This window comes from Chiloscyllium plagiosum, chromosome 9, assembly GCF_004010195.1.
Source record: "Chiloscyllium plagiosum isolate BGI_BamShark_2017 chromosome 9, ASM401019v2, whole genome shotgun sequence".
NCBI lineage: Eukaryota > Metazoa > Chordata > Chondrichthyes > Orectolobiformes > Hemiscylliidae > Chiloscyllium > Chiloscyllium plagiosum.
In genome coordinates, this window is record NC_057718.1 from 2,565,705 (window position 1) to 2,587,182 (window position 21,478).

Below are 21,478 nucleotides of genomic sequence, written 5' to 3' on the forward strand. Positions count from 1 at the left end.
CGCTCTCGCCACATCTGGGCAGAGTTAAAGGTCCGGGCGAACCGCGGCTTTTCAGATCGAAGCGAAACCGGACCGGGATAGCACCGGGGCAGAGCGGGATTGGACTGGGACAGAGTTGGATAGCACCGGTTCGCACCGCAATAGGACCGGGACAGTCGGGACAGGACCGGCACAGAGCGGGATTGGATCGGCAAAGGAAGGGCTACAACCGGGATAGGACCCTGTGGAACGGGATAGAATCTGCACTGAAGCGGGTTTGACCCGGGATTAGACCGGGCCAGGAGCGGGACCCACGCAGTTCCAGGGCCGATGCTGCAGCGTGGACCCAGGTAATTCAGCCTGAACCCATTCATTCCCCACAGGTCAACAAGCGCCTCTCTGGGAAGGTACAACGTCTGTCTGTGCCAGTGTATCTCTCCCTCTCTGTGTCTCTCAAACTTCTGCATTTCACTGTAATCGCTACCACCCAATTATCACTCCCGGTTCCCGCTCAATGCCCAGCTCCATTGTCAATGAATGCCCCCTTGGGTCAGGGGCTGCAAAGATCACTTGGATACCACCAACCCCCCATACCCTACCCCCTCCCACAGACACCGCCCTCAGCACAACCACACACACACACTCTCTCTCTCACACACACACTCTGACATTCTCACGCTCTGACTCCTGCACAGAGTAAACGTGTGGAAAGGCAAGTTTTTTTTTGCTGAATTCAAATGGAGCGTCCCGCCAGATTACCTGGAGGAGAAAGCTTGATGGTACTATCACTGGACAGTTAACCTGGAGATCCAGGGAATATTCTGGGGACCCGGGTTCAAATCTCACCATGGCAGATGTTGGAATTTGAATTTACTATTAAATCTGGGATTAAGAGTGTGGAACTACTGTTGATTGTCACCAAGCCCATCTGGGTCACCAATGTCCTTCAGGGAAGGAAACTGCCATCCTTACCTGGCCTGGCCTACATGTGACTCCAGACCCACAGTGATTCTCAACTGTCCTATAGGCAACAGGGATGGGCAATAAATACTAGGTAAAAACAATGGCTGCAGATGCTGGAAACCAGATTCTGGATTAGTGGTGCTGGAAGAGCACAGCAGTTCAGGCAGCATCCAAGGAGCTTTGAAATCGACGTTTGATGAAGGGCTTTTGCCCGAAATGTCAATTTTCAAAGCTCCTTGGATGCTGCCTGAACTGCTGTGCTCTTCCAGCACCACTAAATGGGCAATAAATACTGGTCTAGCCAGCCTTGCCTTCATTCTATGGATGAATTTTAAAACACCGTGAACAAGTGGTGTATTAAAAATGAGAATGAAGAGGAGGTGGTGGTACTCTCTGATGAGATTGTGTCAATGAGGATTTTGGAAAGTTAACAGGTTCTGCCTGAAGGACAGTGAAGGTTTAAGATGGAGATTGCAGAGGGTCAAATGAGGCATGTCCAGAGGCTGGAACAGCCCTGTGAGAGGGGGAATGTGGGGGAGGGGCTGGGAGCAGGAATTTCTGTGAAGGAAAATTCCATCAGAAGCTTTCCCCTGGAGTTGGGAATGTGATGTTGATTCTGGGGCTGAGAGTGGAACGGGATCAGGATAGAATGGCCGAATGGGCTCTTCACACCTTTTTGAACCTTATTTAGATTTTGTGTTTTTGCATTATCGTGTGTTTCGGAGTCAATCCAATAACATCATTCTCATCCCAACACCCTCCTGTTCAACCTCCTGCTAGGACATGCAGGATGGGGTGAATAGTCTCCTGCACTATAATGATTTTGTGATTCCACCCTCGAAAAACTGAAACTCGTTAACAATGTCTGTGTCCCAGCTCAGACATCAAGTCCTTGTTTCCTGATCTCTCCCTGTAAATCATTCACACAGGACCAGCAATACCTCACCCTTAAGTTCAAATCTCCCCCATGCTCTCACCTCCTCTCTATCACTGCCATCTCCTCTGAAAGCATTGCTTTCCACTTCATGGCCACACAAGTAAGATAAGGTATTAAAGAAGTTGCTTTTATTGGTCAGGGAATTGAGTACAAGAGGTAGGATGTCATGTTGCAGCTTTATAAGAATTTGGTGAGGCCACACTTAAAGCATTGTGTTCGGTTCTCTGGTCACCACATTACAGGAAAAATGTGGAGGCTTCAGAGAGGGTGCGGAGGAAGTTTACCAGGATGCTGCCTGGATTAGAGGGTATGAGCTACAAAGAGAGGCTAGAAAAAATGCTGATTGTTTTCCCTTGAGTGGCGGAAGCTGAGGGTATACTTGATTGAAGTTTATAAAATTATGAGATGCATAGATAGGATTGACGTAATAATCCTATTTCCAGAATCAAAATGTCTAACTCTAGGGGGCATGCATTTAAAGTGAAAGGGGGAGAAACCAAAAGAAATGTGAGGGCCAAGCCTTTTTACAGAGTGGTAGGAGTCTGGAACTTACTGCAGGGGTGGTGGTGGTGGAGCCAGATACAATAGGGGAGTTAACGAGACTGTTAGATAAGCACATGAATATCCAAGGAATGGAAAGTTATGGACCAAGGACTGGCAGAAGGGATTAGTTTCATTTAGCGTCATGTTTGGCATAACATCGTGGGCCAAAGGCCCCATTCTCCTGCTGTACTGTTCTACATTCTGTATATTCTCCAATTTGCCCTCACGCACAATTTCCCCCTTTCTCTCACTCCAACATTGTCGCTCTACCTTCAGTTTTGGAATTCCCTTCAGACAATGTTCCACCTCTGACTTCTTTGCCTTCCCTTAAGATGCTTCTTAAAATCTTTTTGATCGAAGTTCACTTACAGTGGAAATACTGGGGGCTTGTAATAATCACGGGTGTTTTGTATATGCATACAGCGTGGATTAATCATATTGGCAAGGGTAGCAAGAGAGAGCTCAATGTATTCAAGATTGTTTCTTGGAGTAATATGTTATGGAACTAGCTGGAGAGCAGGCTATTCTGGACTTGGTAATGTACATTGAGGTGGGATTAATTAATGATCTCAGAAAAGCATCCTCCAGGGAGGAAGGATCATAGTATGCCAGAATTTGAAATACATTTGAAGGGTGAGAAACTGGAGTCCCACATTAGTGTTTTGGAGTTAAACAAAAGTAATTACAGAGACAAAGACAGATTTGGTGGTAGTGGACTGGACAGCAAGACAAGTATAACTTATGGGAATCATTTTATTGTTCATAGATTCCCTACAGTGCAGATTGAGGCCATTCAGCCCTTTAAGTCTGCACCAAATATCCAAACGTTTTCTCCCTTATTCCTCCATTTACTATGGCCAATCTGCCTAACTTGCACATCTCTGCATACTATGGGGCAATTTCCTATGGCCAATCCACCTAACCTGTACATGTTTGTACTGTTGGAGGAAACTGGAGCACCTGGAGACTGGGGAATGTGCAATCTCCATACAAACAATTGCTGAAGGCTACAATCTAACCCAAATCCTGGGTTCATGTGTTATGAGGCAGCAGTGCTAACCACTGAGTCACTGTGTCGGGACAGTTGATGAGGTGTAGCAGATGTTTAAGGAAATAATTTATCCCAACTAAAATATATTCTAGAAAGGAAGAAAGATTGTAAGAGATAAATAAACCATCCATGGCTAAGCAAGGACATTAAAGATAATATAAAAACAAAAACAAAAGCATACAATTTTGCAAAGGCAAGAGGCAGGCTGGAAGATTGGGAAATAAACTTTCTCACTTAGTGAGTCATTAGAGAATAGAACACATTGTCTGGAAATGTGATGGAGGGCATGTTCAACTGAGGCATTCAAGAGGGGCATTGGCTGGTTATTTCGATAGAAATGGTCTGTAGAAATATGGGCAAAAGGCAGGAGATTGGTACTAAGTAATAGCATCAGATTAAATAATACAGCCATGACAAGCATAATGGACTGCATGGCCTCTTTCTGCGCAATAATAATTCTGTGATTCTAGGGAAACTCTCCACCACAAGGGGACAGGGTGAAAAGTCTACAAAGGCGGTTGCCACGTCATCCACTGAGGGGCAGATAGTTTTGTCCTCCCCACAGAAGGATGGGAAGTGAGGGAGAAATGTCTTCCTGTGGAGATCCTTCTGTCCCTCTGACCCCATCCGTGTGTGTTCCCTCGGAGCAGGAATCAGTCGGGTTCCAGACTGGGCTTGGGGTCACTCCACGGTTTGGTGCCAGTCCAGAGATTTCATGCCCACTTTGATCAGGTCTCAATGTGCAGATGTTTAAATCTAAAGTTCATACTGTTATGGGTGGACTCGGACTCACACTGTCTGGATTATTAGTCTCAGATTTGACTAATTCACAATGTTTGAGTCTGAAGCCCACTCCTATCGCAGGCTGCCCCTGGTTTGGCTGAGTGTTTGAGTGAAATATTGAGTGAATATTGTTGCAGTGATGATGATGATGAGCTTGGTGATGATTGTCACTGTTGGATGGTTGCTGGTGAGGGATTGTTCGACAGTGAATAGGTTTTTACAGTTCCCAGTAGGTGCTCAGTTGGCAGTGATGAGTTGTCAGTTTTGTATCTGATGTTGGACCCTGTGTTTATTCCCTTCTGTGTAGGTGACAATGGCGAGTGTGTTGTCTCGACGTCTGGGTAAACGATCATTGCTTGGTGCCACTGTTCACACCCCCAGTCCTTCCGGGAGTGGGATCCTTATTCCTGGTGTTATACAAGCGTACCGACTAGATTCTGGGAAAGGCAACTCCTCCTACACTGTCTCATTTGAGGATGGTCAGTTTAAGGAGTACAGCGAGGACAGCATCATCGGGCCAGGGTTCCAGAGTCTCTCTCGTTTCAAACTCTACCCGGGGCAGAGGGTAAGTGCGGCTGACTGCAGGTGGAGTGCTCCTGGGTAGCTGGATGCCTGTCTCAGGGGGTGGGGGCAGAATCCTGGGGCAGAGGGTAACTAAGGGAGGCAGTGAAAACCCACTTTCCCTTTCTGCGTCACCACATCTCCCATTCGGACTGATGTGGGAGTTGTTCCCCTGAGGTGGCTAAGATAGTCTCCTCGACTCTTTCCAGGGCCAAAGGGGTTAACACATGAAGAATGGTGAAACAAGTTAGAGCTCCAGCCACTGGAGTTTAGAGGAATAAGAGGTGACCTTATTGTAACATAACAGATTCTGAGGGGACAGAATATGATGGATACCTGGGAAATGATTCCTCTTGTGAGGGAGAAGAAAACTAGGGATACAATTTAGAATCCCTACAGTGCCGATAGAGGACATTCAGCCCGTCAAGTCTGCACCAACCCTCCGAAAAGCATCCCACCCTATCCCCATATCTAATCCACCTAGCCTACACACTATGGGCTATTTAGCACGGCCAATCCACCTAACTTACACATCTTTGGACTGTGGGAGGAAACCGGAGCACCCGGAGGAAACCCACGCAGATACGGGGAGAATGTGCAAACTCCACACAGACAGTCATCCGAGGTGGGAATTGAACTCAGGTCCCTGGCGCTTTGAGGCAGCAGTGCTAACCACTGAGCCACCCATTCAAAAATAAGACGACCCCATGAGATGGAGATTTGAAATATTTTCTCTCAGAGATTTGTTAGACTCTCATCCACAGAAGCTGGTGGAGGCTGGGATTATAAATTTAAGACTAGGTTATAGTTGGATTGACATAGAACTTATTGAATGGTGGGACAGCCTTGTAAGGCTGAGTAGCTTACTCCTGCCCTGGTGTATGGGAGGAATAGAGTAGAGAGGGTGCAGAGTTTGGTTTCTGTTGAGTGTTGGGCCCAGGGTGAATTGAATGGGTGATGTAGCTAGCACCCTCCTCCCCCTCACAAGCTGACGATGGTGGTTTCTTGGCCCAGGTTTATCTAACCCACAGTGGACGGGAGTATGTGGGGCTGGTCGAGCAACACAATCACCTGGACAACGAGGTCCTGGTCTACGTGAAGGAGCTGGACCTGCGCTCGCTGAGGAAAATTGAAGATGTCCGATTGGCGGAGAGCCGGAAGTCACCGCGCCTCCAGGAACAGGAGAGGGAGAATCTGAGAGCAACGAGCAAACAGACAGAGAGCAAGAGGATCCACTGCTCGGAGAGCATTGATATCCCTCCAAGGTAGGCCTGGAGTGCAGGGTGGGGAGAGAAGGAGGGGCTGGAGAACAGCTGGACCAGGTCCTATCAGCTCCAGGGTTTGGGGATTGGTGGGTGGGTAGGGAGAGGGGGATGTGGAGGGAAGGAGAGATTCCAAGAGAATATTCCAAGGTATTCCCAGAAAATCCCAGGATGGTTAGTGTCAGAGTCATCAAGGCATTTACAGTGCAGAACAATGCCATTCACCCCATTGAAACCATGCTAGCTTCTTGTGGATTAATCTGGTCAGTCCCACTTCCCTGCTATATCCCTGTATACAATAAGATCATTTCCCTTGAGCCTGTGGCATGTCTTTTTGAAATCAAAGATTGTTCACTATCCAATGACCTTGCAGGTAGAGAGTTCAAGGTCATTGCCACTTGCTGGATGTAAAGATTCTTTTTCAAATTCCTCCTTCTTCTCTCCCCCAAAATCTTAAATCTATGTCTCCCTACAAACAGTTACCAGGAAGATCTTTTCCCTGGTCCGTCGTATCAAAACCTCCCATAATCTTTTAAACCTTGATCTAGTCTCTCCTCAGTCTCTTTTGCTCCATGGGAGACAATCCCAGCATCTCCAGCTTAATTCTGTTCCCAATCTGGTAAATCTCCACATTAACCCAATAATATAAACATCTTTCCATTAACACCAGAGGTTGAGTCTGTGGCATGTCTTTTTGAAACCAAAGATTGTTCACTATCCAATGACCTTGCAGGTAGAGAGTTCAAGGTCATTGCCACTTGCTGGATGTAAAGATTCTTTTTCAAATTCCTCCTTCTTCTCTCGCCCAAAATCTTAAATCTATGTCTCCCTACAAACAGTTACCAGGAAGACCTTTTCCCTGGTCCGTCGTATCAAAACCTCCCATAATCTTTTAAACCTCGATCTAGTCTCTCCTCAGTCTCTTTTGCTCCATGGGAGACAATCCCAGCATCTCCGGCTTAATTCTGTTCCCAATCTGGTAAATCTCCACATTAATCCAATAATATAAACATCTTTCCATTAACACCAGAGGGGTATGCAGTCACCTGCTTTCTGACCAAAGGCTGGATTTAATCACTGTTCCAGTAGGACTTTCTGATCATTTTCATTAAGCTAAGATCCCATCACTGAAGTAATCAACTAATCTGCCTCTGTTTTGACTCCAAATTTGAAAAATGAAATACAACTATATTTACATAAGTGTTGTCCTAAAAATCAACTGTGGTACGTGTATGGAATGAGCTGCCAGAGGAAGTGGTGGAGGCTGGTACAATTGCAACATTTAAAAGGCATCTGGATAGGTATATGAATAGGAAGGGTTTGGAGGGATATGGGCTGGGTGCTGGCAGGTGGGACTAGATTGGGTTGGGATATCTGGTCGGCATGGACGGGTTGGACTGAAGGGTCTCTATGACTCTATAACATAGAACAGCACAGCAGAGTACAAGCTCGTTGGCCTTTGATGTGTCAACGTTTTATGCTACTCTAAGATCAAACTAACCTACACTGAGTGGTTGTGCAAGCCACTCGGTTGAAGGATAGTTAGGGATGGGTAACAATTGTAGGTCCACCTCATTCTCAGAAACCAGTTCCAGCAATCTCAGCACAAGAGGCTGCTGCATAAGATAGCAATGCATGGTGTTAGGGATAGGGTATTAACATGGATAGAGGATTGGTTGATTAACAGGAAGCAAAGAGTGGGGACAAATGAGTGTTATATTGGCTGGCAATCAGTGACTAGTATCGAGAGTGTGGTGCTGGAAAAGCACAACAGATCAGGCAGCACCCGAGGAGCAGGAGAATTGACCTATCGGGCAAAAGCAATCTCCAGCATTTGCAGTCCTCATTTTTGCCTGATCAGTGACTAGTGGTGTGCCTCAGGGATTGGTGTTGGGACCGCAGTTATTTACAACCTATACCAATGATTTGGAGTTGGGGACCACGTGTAGGGTGTCAAAATTTGCAGATGGGCACTCAGATGGGCAGAGGACTGTGAAACTTTGCGGAGGAACATAGATACATTGAGTGAGTGGGCAAAGGTCTGGCAGATGGAATACAATGTTCGTAAATGTGAAGTCATATATTTTGGTAGGAGTAATAGTAAAAAGGATTATTAATTGAATGGTAAAAAGTTGCAGCATGCTGCAATGCAGAGGGACCTGGGTGTCCTTGTGCATGAATCATAGAGGTTGGACTGCAGTTACAACACATAATTAGGAAGGCAAATGGAGTTTGTCCTTCATTGTTAAAGTGATTGAGTTTAAAAGCAGGGAGGTTATGTTGCAGCTGTACAAGGTGCTGGTGAGGCCACACCTGGAGTACTGTGTACAGATTTGGTCTCCTTATTTAAGAAAGGATGTACTGGCACTGGAGGGGGTGCAGAGGAGGTTCACTGGGTTGATTCCGGAGTTGATGGGGTTGGGTTATGAGGAGAGACTGAGTAGACCGGGATCATATTCATTGGAATTCAGAAGGATGAGGGGGGGGATCTGACAGAAACACATAAAATTAAGAAGGGAATTGATAAGATAGAAGTAGCGAGGATGTTTCCATTGGCAGGCGAAGCTAGGACAAGAGGGCATAGCCTCAAGGTTAGAGGGAGCAGGTTTAGGACTGAATCAAAAAGGAACTTTTTCACCAGAGGGTTGGGAATTTATGGAACTCCTTCTCCAGGGAAGTAGTTGACGTTATTTCAGTAAAAGCTTTTTAAAGCTAAGGTGGATTTGTTTTTTTGAACAGTAAAGGGATTAAAAGTTATGGTGAGAGGTAAGTGGGTCTGAGTCCATGAAAAGATCAGTCATGATCTTATTGAGTGGCGGAGCAAGCTCGAAGGGCCAGATGGCCTACTCCTGCTCCTGGTTCTTATGGTCTTATTGGAAATAGACTAGTCAATGAAGTACCCCTGCACCCCCCCAACCCTGAATGTAGTAGCCAGAGAGTGGGGGGTTGCAGTTGGTGGGGGGTAGGAACAGCCCTATTCTCCTGCTGGGTTAATAGAGTGAATCCAGCTGCTGGGACACAGTAGGGAGCTGGGTTGATGTGTAGTGTTAAACAAAATCTCTGTTAATACTGTGCAGTTGCTTGGTGAATTCTGGGCCCTGTTAGATGACAATACAACCATATGGAGGGGAAGTAGGCTATTCAGCCCATCTGGAAAGGGCATTTTATTTTAATAAAAACTTTACACATTAATGGGTCATGGGTATTGCTGTCTGGCCCAGCATTTATTGCCAATCCCTAGTTGCCATTGAGAAGGTGGGGATGAGCTGCATTCTTGGAGTATTGCACCCACCTGCTGTGGGTTGACCCACAATGTTCTTCGGGAGGGAATTCCAGGATTTTGACCCAGTGACAGTGAAGGAACAGCGATTATATTTCCAAGTCAGGATGGTGAGTGGCTTGAGGGGGATCTTGCAGGGGATGGTGTTCCCATGAATCTGCTGCCAATGTCCCTCTGGATTGAAATGGTTGTGTGTTTGGAAGGTGCTGTCTGAGGATATTTGGTGAATTTCTCCAGTGTATCAGTGGTGGAGGGAGTGGATGTTTATGGATGTGGATATTGAAAGCTCCCATTTGATATCAGTAACTAACTCACACTTCTGATCTTATCCAGAGGCCCAGGAGTGGTCGATATGGATGAAGTCATGGCGGCCATGGTACTGACCAGTTTGTCATCCAGCCCATTGGTCAACAGCCCCTTGAACAGCAGCACCATGCCAGGTAGGAACACCGATGTTTACAGAGCACCAGCGAGCTGAGGGGCTGTCCTACCGGAGTCTGTGTACCCAGGGCAGGGCACTGTGTGGCTGTCTGAGCTGGTATGGTTACTGCCTGTACCAGCTCTCCTGCACACGGTGTAACTGCACTCAAAGCTGTGGGGCCCAGGCACATTGCCCCGGGGACAGTGGGGTAAGCAGTGAGTGAGTGAACCCTCTTGTATGTTTTGTCCCTGTGTCAGGATTGGCTGAATCTGGGAGTGAGACCACGAGTGGGAGCAGCGGCATATGGAGCTGGGGCAGCGATACCCCCTCTCCCGCCACACCGCCATTCGGCCAGTCTGCTGGGCTAGCTCAGGGAGGGGATAGCTCTGAACGATATAGCACACAGCCCCTACTGCTTGAGGAACCGACAGCTCGCAAACGGAAGGTAAGTGATGGGGAGTTGGGGGGTGTGGGTTGGGGGAAAGTGAGTGTGGGGAGGGACATGATGGGGTAGAAAGTAGTTGGGTGTGAGGGAAGAGAGTTGGGGGTGTGTGGCGGAAAGGAAGAAGGGGACGGGAGTAAGAGAGCAAGGTTTGGGAAAGGGGGTGAGGGGTGGGGGTAGGAGCAGCAGACCTGTGGAGGGTCTGGGGACTAAGGGAGACAGCAGTATTAGATCCCTAAGCATTTGACCTCAGTGTTATTCCCCTGTCCATTCCCCATAGCCCAGCACAGTGTCTGTTTCAGTAACTGACCAATGCTCCTCTTGAATGCCTCAGTTGAACCCATCTTCTAGCCCATTTCCTGCCAGCCCATCCCATACTGTCACGACTCGCTGGGTGAAAATGTTTGTTTCTCACATCACGCTTGATTCTTTTACAAAACATTTTAAAACTTGACCCAGTTCTGACTTCCTCCCTCTCCACGCTGTCTAGCTTCTTCATAAGTTTGAAAAGACCAGAAGACCATCAGAACTAGGAGCAAAATTAGGCCATTCAGCCCATTGAGTCTGCTCTGCCATTTGGTCATGGCTGATATGTTTCTCAACCCTATTCTCCTGCCTCCTCTGTGTAACCCTTGATCTCCCTCACTAATCAATAACCTTTCTATCTCTGACTTGAATACACTCAGTGACTTGGTCTCCACAGCCCTCTGCGGCAATGAGTTCCAGGATTCCCCACCCTCGGGCTGAAGAAATTCCTCTTCATCTCTGTTCTAAAGGATCATCCCTTCACTCCGAGGTTGTGGGTTTGGGTCCTAGTCTCTCCTGCTTGTGGAAACATCTTCTCCATGTCCGTTCTCTCCAGGCCTCTCAGTATTCTCTAAGATTCAGTCAGATCCCCTTCATCTTTCTAAACTCCATTGAGAACAGACCCAGAGTCCTCAATCGCTCCTCATGTGACAAGCCCTTTATCTCCTGGATCATTCTTGTGAACCTCCTCTGGATCTCCTCCAATACCAGCACATCCTCCCTTAAATACTGGGCCTGAAACTGCTCACAATATTCCAAACGCGATCTGACCAGAGCTTTTTGCAGCTTCTGCAATGTATCTCTGCTCTTGAATTCTCGCCTTCTTGAAGTGAATGCTAACATTGCAATTGCTTTCCTAACTGCCACTGAACCTGTGTGTTAAACTGAAGAGAATCCTGAACTTGGACTCCCAAGTCCCTTTCAGATTTCTGAAGCCTTTTGCCATTTAGAAAATAGTCCATGCCTCTATTCTTCCTGCCAAAATTCATAACCTCACACTTTCCCACACTGTATTCCATCTGTCACTTCTTTACCCACTTTCCCCCAAGTCCTGCTGCAGCCTCCCTACGTCCTCAATATTACCCATCCACCACCTATCTTTGTGTCACCTGCAAATTTAACAACAATGCCCTTAGATCCCTCGTGCAGACTGTTCATGTTAAACTTCTTTTAAATCTCCTTCTCTCTGAGGAAAACAGTTCCTGCTTCTCTCATGTATCCACATCAAAGGCGTCTTATCTTTGGACCGATTCTCATAGGTCTCTTCTGCACTTTTCCATTTCCGTAGAAACATAGAATCATCGAAAATAGCAGCAGGAGTTGGCCATTCAGCCCTTCGAGTTTGCTCTACCATTCAATATGATCATAACTGATCATTGAACTCAGTCCCCTCATCCCATCCTCCACCCCCCCAATACCCATTGATTCCTTTACACCTAGGGACTATATCTAACTTCTTCTTGAAAACATTCAATGTTTTGGCCTCAGCCACTTCCCACAGTCCAGAATTCCACAGGCTCCTCAATCTCCAGGTGAAGACATTTCTTCTCTTAAAAACCAAAAGAACAGAGGATGCTGTACATCGGGAACAAAAACAGAAAATGCTGGAAAAGCTCAGCAGGTCTGACAGCATCTGTGGAGAGAAATCAGAGTTAATGTTTCAAGTCCAGTGACCGCTCCTCCGAATGTTTCTCCTCATCTCCATCCTAAATGGCCTTTTCCTTATCCTGTAACTGTGACCCCTCCACTACTGGGAACGTCGTTTCTGCTTTTACCATGTCTAGTCCTGTTAGAATTTTGGAGGTTTCTTTGAGATCACCCCTCATTCAGCTAAACTCCAGTGAATGTAATCCTAACCAATCCAGTCACCTCTTGTGTGTCAGTCCTGCCTTCTCAGGAATCAGTCTGGTAAACCTCCATTGCTCTCCCTCCATCACCAGAATATCCTTCCTCTGATAAGAAGATCAAAACTGCATACAATATTCTAGGTGTGGGGGCTGTCGTGTAATCCCCAGGACTGCAGCTGAGACCGAAGCAATGACTTATGTAAATTCATCATAATCTCCCTGCTCTTGGATTCACAGCCTCCGTTTATTAATATTGTATGTTTTCTGAACAGCCCTTTGAACTTCTCCTGCAACCTTTAATAATTTGTGCATATATATATATACTGAGGTCTTTCTGCTCCTGTACAGCCTTCAGAGTTGTACCCCTTATTTTATATCATCTATCTATGTTCTTTTATTGACATGCATCACCTCCGACCCCTCAATATTAAACTTCATCTGCCCCCCTCACCTCCACCCCACCAACCTGTCAATGTCCTTTCAGAGTTCCACACTGTTCTCCCCTCAGTTTACAATCCTTTTAAGTTTTGTACCATCTGCACTCTGTGAAACTGCCCCTGTTCACCAAGATCCAGGCCAGTAATATTTATCAGGAAAAGCAAGGATCCCAATCCTTATCCCTAAGGGATCTCACTATCATCCAGCCTGACATATATCCATTGACCTTTCTCTCTGTTTTCTGTCACTCAGTTTTGTATCCACATTGTGACTGTCTCCTGTCACACCAAGATCTATAGCCTTCTTCACCAGTCTGTTGTGTGCCACTGTAGCAGACACCATCTGGAAATCCATGTACAACATCACCCTCATCAACTCTTTCTGTTACCCCTTCAAAAAACTCCAGCAAGTTGGTTAAACACAATCTCCTCTTTTAAAAACCCATGACAATGCTATTTTCTCTTTTTATTTATACCCAGAAATGCTATCACACACAACTGCATGACTTTCCCATCACCAACATCACCTGGATTCTATTTGTCGTTTTTGAACACTAACCATCACCAATAAAACACACCGTAGCTAGTGAAATATCGACCAGCATAGCTTACTATGGACAATATTATAGTGACTGTCCCAAACTAATCCCATTGATTCTATCCCAAGTTAATATTGATAGATATTCCCTCCCAGCACAGTTAAGCTAAGTGCTCTGTAGCTGCTGGGATGATATTGACAATCTCTTGTGAACAAGGATGTCATAGTTACCATTCTCCCCCCGGCACCAGCCCTGGATCCTGGGAATACTGCTCCCCAATTACCACTGCCATAGGGGTTCAGGAGAAAAACAGACTAGTGGGGAGTGGGGCCGATGGGGGTGGGGAGACAGACTGACTGGGGGGGTCTCGGTGCAGGGGGGGGAGATGCCTGGATGTGGGTGGGGGCAATGTCTGGGAGCGTCCCTGCCTCCACACTCCAGATCACCAGAGGGAGGTTGTGATGATGTTCCTGACCTGATGTTCACATCTGTGTGTCTATGGCTCTCTTTCTCTCTCCATCTGCCTCTCCCTTCTCTCTCCCCCTCCCCTCTGTCTCTCCCCCTCCCTCTCCCTCTCCCCCCCCTCCCTCACCACCCTCCCTTCCCTCTCTGTCTCTCCCCCAGAACTCCATGAAGCTCCTGTATCGCTGTATGTGGCCTCTCTGTCAGAAACTGCTCTCCTCACCGGCTGGAATCCGCAGGCACATCCGCACTGTACACCTCGGGTAGGAAATATTGCCCAGCTGGAGGGGATGGGGAAACGGGGGGTTGAGGGTGAGACTGTGGGTAATGGGAGAACTGTGGGTTAGATACAGTGTAAAACTCTCTTTACACTGTCCCTATCAAACACTCCCAGGACAGGGACAGCACAGGGTTAGATACAGAGTAAAGCTCCCTCTGGTGTTTCTTTGAGCTCAGCCTATCCTGATTAAACCAGTGGTTGAATTCAATTGTGGTGTCTGTCTGCCCCCATGTGGTGTAGATGGTTATTGCGATGTCTGATGTGTTGAGCTCAGCCAACTGTGTGTGTGGGCAGGCAGTGTCTGTGATGCTGGTTCTCACCTGTGAATTGTGTCAAAATGTTTGACGTCAGCGATGAGAGAGAGAGGTGTGAGCATGTTGGAGTTATTCACCTCTGAGCAGAGTTGAGTGTATTAATGAGAAAATTGACATGTTGAAAATAGTGGGAGGATCCTGGATTGTAAGACTTACAATACTAAAGGAGCAGAGAGTGCTGGGTGAACCTGTGCAGAAATAGGTGATGATGTGTCAGAATGTGCTGGGAACACTGATGAAGTTTACAGCAATCCGGGCTCTGTTCATAGGGTTAAAACACAAGGACATTACTGTGCGTCTTCAACAAACACTATTTCAGTCTTGGGGAGGACTGTGAATACTTCGACCTTTTCAGAATAATGTGAACTCTTGCAGAGGCTACAGTTGTAATTTAATGATACAACGAATGGGGCACTTCCTGGTGGAGATGGAGCAGACAAACTGGAACTGTTTTCCCTGGAGAGGAGGAGATTAAAAGGGAAACTTAATCAAGGTGTTCAAACTCCTTACAGCTCCAGACTCCCAGCTTGAAGATGAAGAACCTGTTGTATTTACAGAAAGATAGAGGGTCCCAGTGCAAGATAATGGGCAAAACAAATAATGATGACTAACGGAATAAAGTGGTCACACAACGAATGGTTAATATCTGACAGGCTGTGTGAGTGAGTGTGTCTTTCTAAACCGAAAGAGGATTTGCAGGAAGAAGGGGAAAGGCTAGGGAATCGAGGGGAGAGACTGGCCTCGCTGCTCCTATACAGAGCCAGCACACACATGATGGAGCAAATGTAGTCTTTGTCACCTTTCCGTCTGAGAGTGCAGCAGGAGGATTGGTAACCATGCTGGCACCATGGCACCGTGGAAAATACTCAGTCACAGATTCAGAGGGAACGGTGAGGAATGGTTGGCTGTGCCATGAGTTGGAATCTGGAATTGGAGGCTTTGGCAAGCACATTCACTGGGAATATTTCAAAAGGGATTTGAAGGTGGATACGGAACAATCATTCAGGATGGAGCAGCGGTGGTGGGGGGTGGGGGGGTTACTCTTACAAAGAGCCAACTTGGAAATGATGGGCTGAACGTACTGCCTCACTCTGTGATATTGAATGAGGACAGGCTCTGAAGCACCATGAAGTTGAATATCCTGATCTTGCAGGTGGAGTTTGAGCTGAGTGTTTTGGTAATAGGTGGGGGAGGGGAGGGAGCTCTGGGGGCAATTCCCTGAGTGTCCCAGTCACCCCCCCTCTTTCCCCTTGACAGCAGATTAACCCCACTCCAGGGGTGGGACGGATTTGATTTAGTGCGAGGGAGAAGTGGGCGAGGTGGTGGGAGAGGTGTGGGGGAGTGGGAGAGGTGTGGGGGCACGGGCAGGGAGGGCACTGGGAAAGGGGAGGGGGTGTGGACAAGTGGGTGTTTGGGGCAGGGGGCGCAGGGGAGCTGGGGTTGCTGTAATGGTGTTTTGTGGTTGGTTCTGACAGGCGTGGTGACTGTGAACACAGCGATGGAGAAGAGGATTTCTATTACACTGAGATCTCAGTGAGTGAAGATGAGAACCCAGACACTGTGAGCACACGGCGCTGTGTGTCTCCACCTGCTGTACTCCAGGACCAGAGGGTCTCCATCACTCCGTCACAGGGAGGCAGCTCTGAACACCAGCACCCAGGCCCCCTCAGTCAGTCTGCTCCCAGCTCTCTGTGGCAGGTCTGTGTCGACCACACCTACCAGGTACACACACCACTCAGGGACTGTCAGTAAGACCCACTCCTCTCACAGTCAGAGACTCTCTGAGACCCACTCCTCTCACAGTCAGTGACTCTCTGAGACCCACTCCCCTCACAGTCAGTGACTCTCTGTGAGACCCACTCCCCACACAGTCAGAGACTCTCTCTGAGACCCACTCCTCACAGTCAGTGACTCTCTGAGACCCACTCCCCACACAGTCAGAGACTCTCTGTGAGACCCACTCCCCACACAGTCAGAGACTCTCTGTGAGACCCACTCCCTCACAGTCAGAGACTCTTTCTGAGACCCACTCCCCACACAGTCAGAGACTCTCTGTGAGACCCACTCCCCTCACAGTCAGAGACTCTCTCTGAGACCCACTCCCCACACAGGCAAGAAGCATTTATTTGAGAGGGATAAATTCCAAACAATATCTTTAACTGGGGAAAGGGACAGTGGGGTGGAGCAGTGAGTGATCAGGGATGGTCGCAGAGAGCTGTCAGTGACACTATCAGACTGATGGTCTGAGTGGGTGGCCAGTGATGGTCTGAGTGGGTGGCCAGTGACAGTCTGAGTGGGTGGTCATTGACGGTCTGAGTGGATGGTCACTGATGGTCTCGGTGGGTGGCCAGTGATGGTCTGAGTGGGTGGTTAGTGACCGTCAGAGTGGGTGGTCACTCGCAGTCGGAGTGGGTGGTCACTGACGGTCGGAGTGGGTGGCCAGTGACGGTCTCAGTGGGTGGTCATTGACGGTCTGATTGGGTGGTTAGTGACCGTCGGAGTGGGTGGCCAGTGACGGTCCCAGTGGGTGGCCAGTGACGGTCCCAGTGGGTGGTCAGTGATGGTCCCAGTGGGTGGTCAGTGACGGTCTGAGTGAGTGGTCAGTGACGGTCTTGGTGATTGGTCAGTGGCGGTCTCATTGGGTGATCAGTGAGTGGACGGTGAGTGGTCGGTGACGGTCTCAGTGAATGGACAGTGGGTGGTTAGTGGTCAGTGGCGGTCTCAGGGGGTGGTCAGTGACGGTCTCGGGGATGGTCAGTGAGTGGTCAGTGACTGTCTCAGTGTGTGGTCAGTGATGGTCTTGGAGTGGTCAGTAAGTGGACAGTGAGTGGTCAGTGATGGTCTCAGTGTGTAGTCAGTGATGGTCTTGGAGTGGTCAGTAAGTGGACAGAGTGGTCAGTGACAGTCTCGGGGTGGTCAGTGCGTGGTCAGTGAATGGACAGTGGGTGGTCAGTGACAGTCGCGGGGGTGGTCAGTGAGTGGTCAGTGACGGTCTCAGTGAATGGACAGTGGGTGGTCAGTGACGGTCTCAGTGAGTAGTCAGTGATGGTCTCAGTGAATGGACAGTGAGTGGTCAGTGACGGTCTCAGTGGGTGGTCAGTGAGTGGTCAGTGACGGTCTCAGTGAATGGACAGTGGTCAGTGACAGTCTCAGTGGGTGGTCAGTGAGTGGTCAGTGATGGTCTCAGTGAATAGACAGTGAGTGGTCAATGATGGTTTCAGTGGGCGGTCAGTGAGTGGTCAATGGCAGTCTCAGTGAGTGGTCAGTGATTGGTCAGTGATGGTCTCAGTGAGTGGTCAATGATGGTCTCAGTGGGTGGACAGTGAGTGGTCAGTGACAGTGCCGGGGTGGTCAGTGATGTTCTCAGGGGGTGGTCAGTGACGGTCTCGGGGTGGTCAGTGCGTGGTGAGTGATGGTCTCAGTGCATGGTCAGTGATGGTCCCGGGGTGGTCAGTGAATGGTTAGTGACAGTCTCATGGGTGGTCAGTTACGGTCTCAGTGGGTGGACAGTGAGTGGTCAGTGACAGTCTCGGGGTTGTCAGTGTGTGGTCAGTAAATGGACAGGGGGTGGTTAGTGACGACCTCAGTGGGTGGTTAGTGACGGTCTCAGTGGGTGGTTAGTGATGGTTTCAGTGAGAGGTCAGTGACAGTCTCAGTGGGTGGACAGTGAGTGGTCAGTGATGGTTTCAGGGGGTGGTCGGTGACAATCTCAGTGGGTGGTCAGTGACGGTGTCAATGATGGTCTCAGTGAATGGTCAGTGACAGTCTCAGTGGGTGGTCAGGTGAGTGGTCAGTGACGGTCTCGATGGGTGGTCAGTGATGGTCTGAGTGGGTGGTCAGTGATGGGTCTCAATGAGAGTGGACAGTGAAAGCTTGCTGCCATCAGATGGTCACTGTTGGTCATTTCTGTTCCAGATCTCTCCAGATTACCGCTGTGCCTTCACATTTGGGGATTGCTCTGTCCAGCCACAAGTGGCCCTGCTGAAGCCCCATGTTGTTTTTGCCTCTCCAGTGCCCAGCTTCAGTGGGACAAGGTGAGTGACAGCAGGGGACAGCACTGAGACTGAGGATAGCCTTGTTTCTCACAGCAGCAGTCTGCTCATGGCACTAACCACGTGTTTGTTTCACAGGAAGATCCGCGGGGAAGCTAAGAAGTGCCGCAAAGTGTACGGTTTGGAGAATCGAAACCAGTGGTGCACAGCCTGCCGCTGGAAAAAAGCCTGTCAACGTTTCCACGACTGACTCAACGAGGAGTTACCGTGGGAACAGGGAGACTCCCGGCATCGCCCCCTTCTCATGGGGTTTCTGTCTGTCAGCTCATTGTGTGAAGAGAGATTCCCCAGGATTGAGACAGAGTGGATTTCCCTCAGAATGACAGGCTGACGTTGGAGAATGTTGGCCGATAGACTAGGAGCCTGCAATCGAGGTTTCACCTCGTCCCGGACTGTGGCCGGGGTGGTGAAAGGAAATTCTCTCTCTCTCTCTTTGAGAACGGTTATCCTCCAGGTTGGAGGGAAGGGATTGACAGGAATGTTCTGATGGACTACGTCTCTTAGAGCCTGGGACTCAGAGCTCCAGCCTCGTCTGAGCATTGATAGGACCCACTGACCTTCCTTGGGACAGGGCCTACTAACAGCATCCAGAGATTCCAGATTCTCAGGCACAGCATCACTCCCTGGAAATGGAATGTTCCTGGATTCAATCACCTTTCCAATTGGGATGCTCCATCTGCCATTGGTCATTTGTTTTTCCTCCAACGGGATTCCTCAGGGATTGGAGAGAAAGGAGCCCAGCTACCAAACTTCAGAGTGATGTCAGTAAAGGTTCTTCCAAAACTCCATGTGTCTGTGTTTGGAATCTCCTCGTTGTTTCAGACACTGAGTGATTAATGACAGCCCCAGGATGTTTATAATGACCTGGATCAGTCTCAGTGTAACTCTCTGCAGGACCGGCTGGCATTGACGTAGGCATTGGAATGGACTACTGCAGAAAGAGCCCAGACCACTCTGCAGAGTCCTCCTTACTAACACTAGATTTAGGTTTATTGTCATGTGTCTATAAAATTACAGAGAAAAGTGTTTTCTTCATATGTTTCACCACACTCTGGTGCCATCTTGAAACACTGAATATAATGCAAGATTTTACTGCAATAGAGTTTATCTTTCTCTCTTCTTCAGGTTCCTCCTCCTCTGCTCCTCCAGTAGCTGCTTGACCTTGGCTGGAGACTCTGCAACAGGCTCCTATTTCCAGGCCTTCAGGCTGCAACTCCCATGACTGCCATGTCTGAGCTGGAGCCCTGGGCCTGGCTATGTGCAGGTTCAGTTCCTCCTGATCCCCCATCTGAAGCACCTCCCAGATGCTGCCGCTGGTTATCAGTATTTAGGATCCTCCACCATCCATCCCTTTCACCGCTTCCACTGTTCCTTCTGGAGTCAAAATGTGTGGTGCTAGAAAAGCACAACTAGTCAGGCAGCACCTGAGCAGCTGGAGAGTCGACGTTTTGGTCATTCCTGATGAGCAGCTTATGCTTGAAACGTCGACTCTCCTGCTCCTCGGGTGCTGCCTGACTGGCTGTGCTTTTCCAGCACCACATTTTTAAACTCTGATCTCCAGCAGCTGCAGTCCTCACTTTCTCCTTTGCTCCTTCTGGAAGCTGGGCCTAGTGGCAGCCTCAGCCTAGTCACGGACCTGGTGCCTCGGCCTATCCTGTGAGTTCGGGCCGGGGGACTCAGCCTGGGACCTGCTCCTTGCTCGCTGAGAGACCTTGGGCTGGGATGGAGCCGTGTCTGGCTCGTCCTGGCGTTGCTGCCACCAGAGGCCTCCTCCTTTACTCGCCACGCTCCAGGCTTTAACCAGACTGGCTGCAAGGAGAGGTTTCACCCACAGGCCCCAAACTCCAGCTGAAAGGTTCAAACTGCTTTTGGAGTCTCTGGTATCAGAGCACCCTGTCCCTGAGCATTAAGAGCGGTATGTAACCTCCTTTGTCAGCTCTGGGCCTCAGGCAGTGCCTTGTTATGTTTGTGAGGAGGAGAGCACTGCGTGCTCAATGGTCCCATACCTGAGCAATGTTGAGTATCTGCCTGGTTCTAGTGTTACTGCCCAACGCTTGGAACTTTCTCTCTCGTCACGCCCCACTCAGAGCAATCTCCACGTGTTTCTTACTGAATGTGAAAGTGTGCACCAGCGTAAGACCCTGTCCTGATCAGCTCGGTGTTGATAGACTCAGAATAATGTGATAAAGCTGGGATCGATATTTACAAATCCCCATCTGTGTGTCACACCCACAGCCTCTAGCTCTGTGGGTCGCTTGACAAAGTGAATCTGAACAAAATACACCCCTCCCACGTCCTCCATTGCCCCCCCAGCAACCCCCTCACCCACCAAGACCAGCGCTAACTACTGGAGTTAAACAGAGTGTTGGGTTAACAAGCGCAGAATACACTGGAGAGACTCAACACTGTCTGTGGGGAGACAGACAGGGAGAGAGAAAGAGAGAAACAAGGTTAATGTTTCGGGTCCAGTGATCCTTCTCCAGAACTCCATCCTGTTCCCCAGACTCTCCATGCTCCACACACGTGACCCTCTCTGCTCCCCTGACCTTTCCCACCCCGCAGCATCTGTGCCAGCTTGGAATCTGGGAGTCTATGTTTCAAACACAGCGTGAGTGATTGAGAATACAATCAAACCCCGTTCTGAATTTAAATAGCAATATGAATATTATCGGATTGAAATGGTTTTCTATATTTATACAATAGGAAATTTGAACAGAGTGAATTTAAAACCCGAATGGGAATTGAAGATGAGTGCTGATTGCTAATCCTGTGGACTACAAATCCCACAAGTGCCTTTAGAAATTGGCGACTCTGAGAGGAGAGCTCCGAGTGGTTTCAGACACAACCTTTCTGATAGGATTCAGGGAGAAAGAACCTGATTTTTTGGGGGTATTTGAGTGGGTCACACATCATAAACAGGACAAAAAGACATTCTGTCTGTCCCATAAATGAGTCACGTAGTCTGTGAGTTTTAGTGCGAGTGTGATGCCACTGCATAGATTCTGCATCACAATGTCTG

General features: G+C 48.5%; 1 protein-coding gene across 2 annotated transcripts; it reads left to right on the forward strand.

Annotated features, from left to right (window-relative positions):
* Positions 1-19,862, forward strand: LOC122553193 (zinc finger protein 395-like). Of its 2 annotated transcripts, none has more exons than XM_043696788.1 (9): positions 1-329; positions 4,564-4,821; positions 5,832-6,082; positions 9,693-9,799; positions 10,038-10,225; positions 13,976-14,076; positions 15,883-16,129; positions 18,323-18,441; positions 18,538-19,862. In XM_043696788.1, exons 2-9 carry the CDS (start codon positions 4,570-4,572, stop codon positions 18,647-18,649), a joined length of 1,377 nt encoding a protein of 458 aa, XP_043552723.1. In that variant the 5' UTR covers positions 1-329; positions 4,564-4,569; the 3' UTR covers positions 18,650-19,862. The 2 variants fall into 2 exon arrangements, with proteins under 2 accessions (XP_043552723.1, XP_043552724.1); XM_043696789.1 differs by having other exon boundaries at positions 15,883-16,105.
* The last annotated feature ends 1,616 nt before the right edge of the window (positions 19,863-21,478 follow it).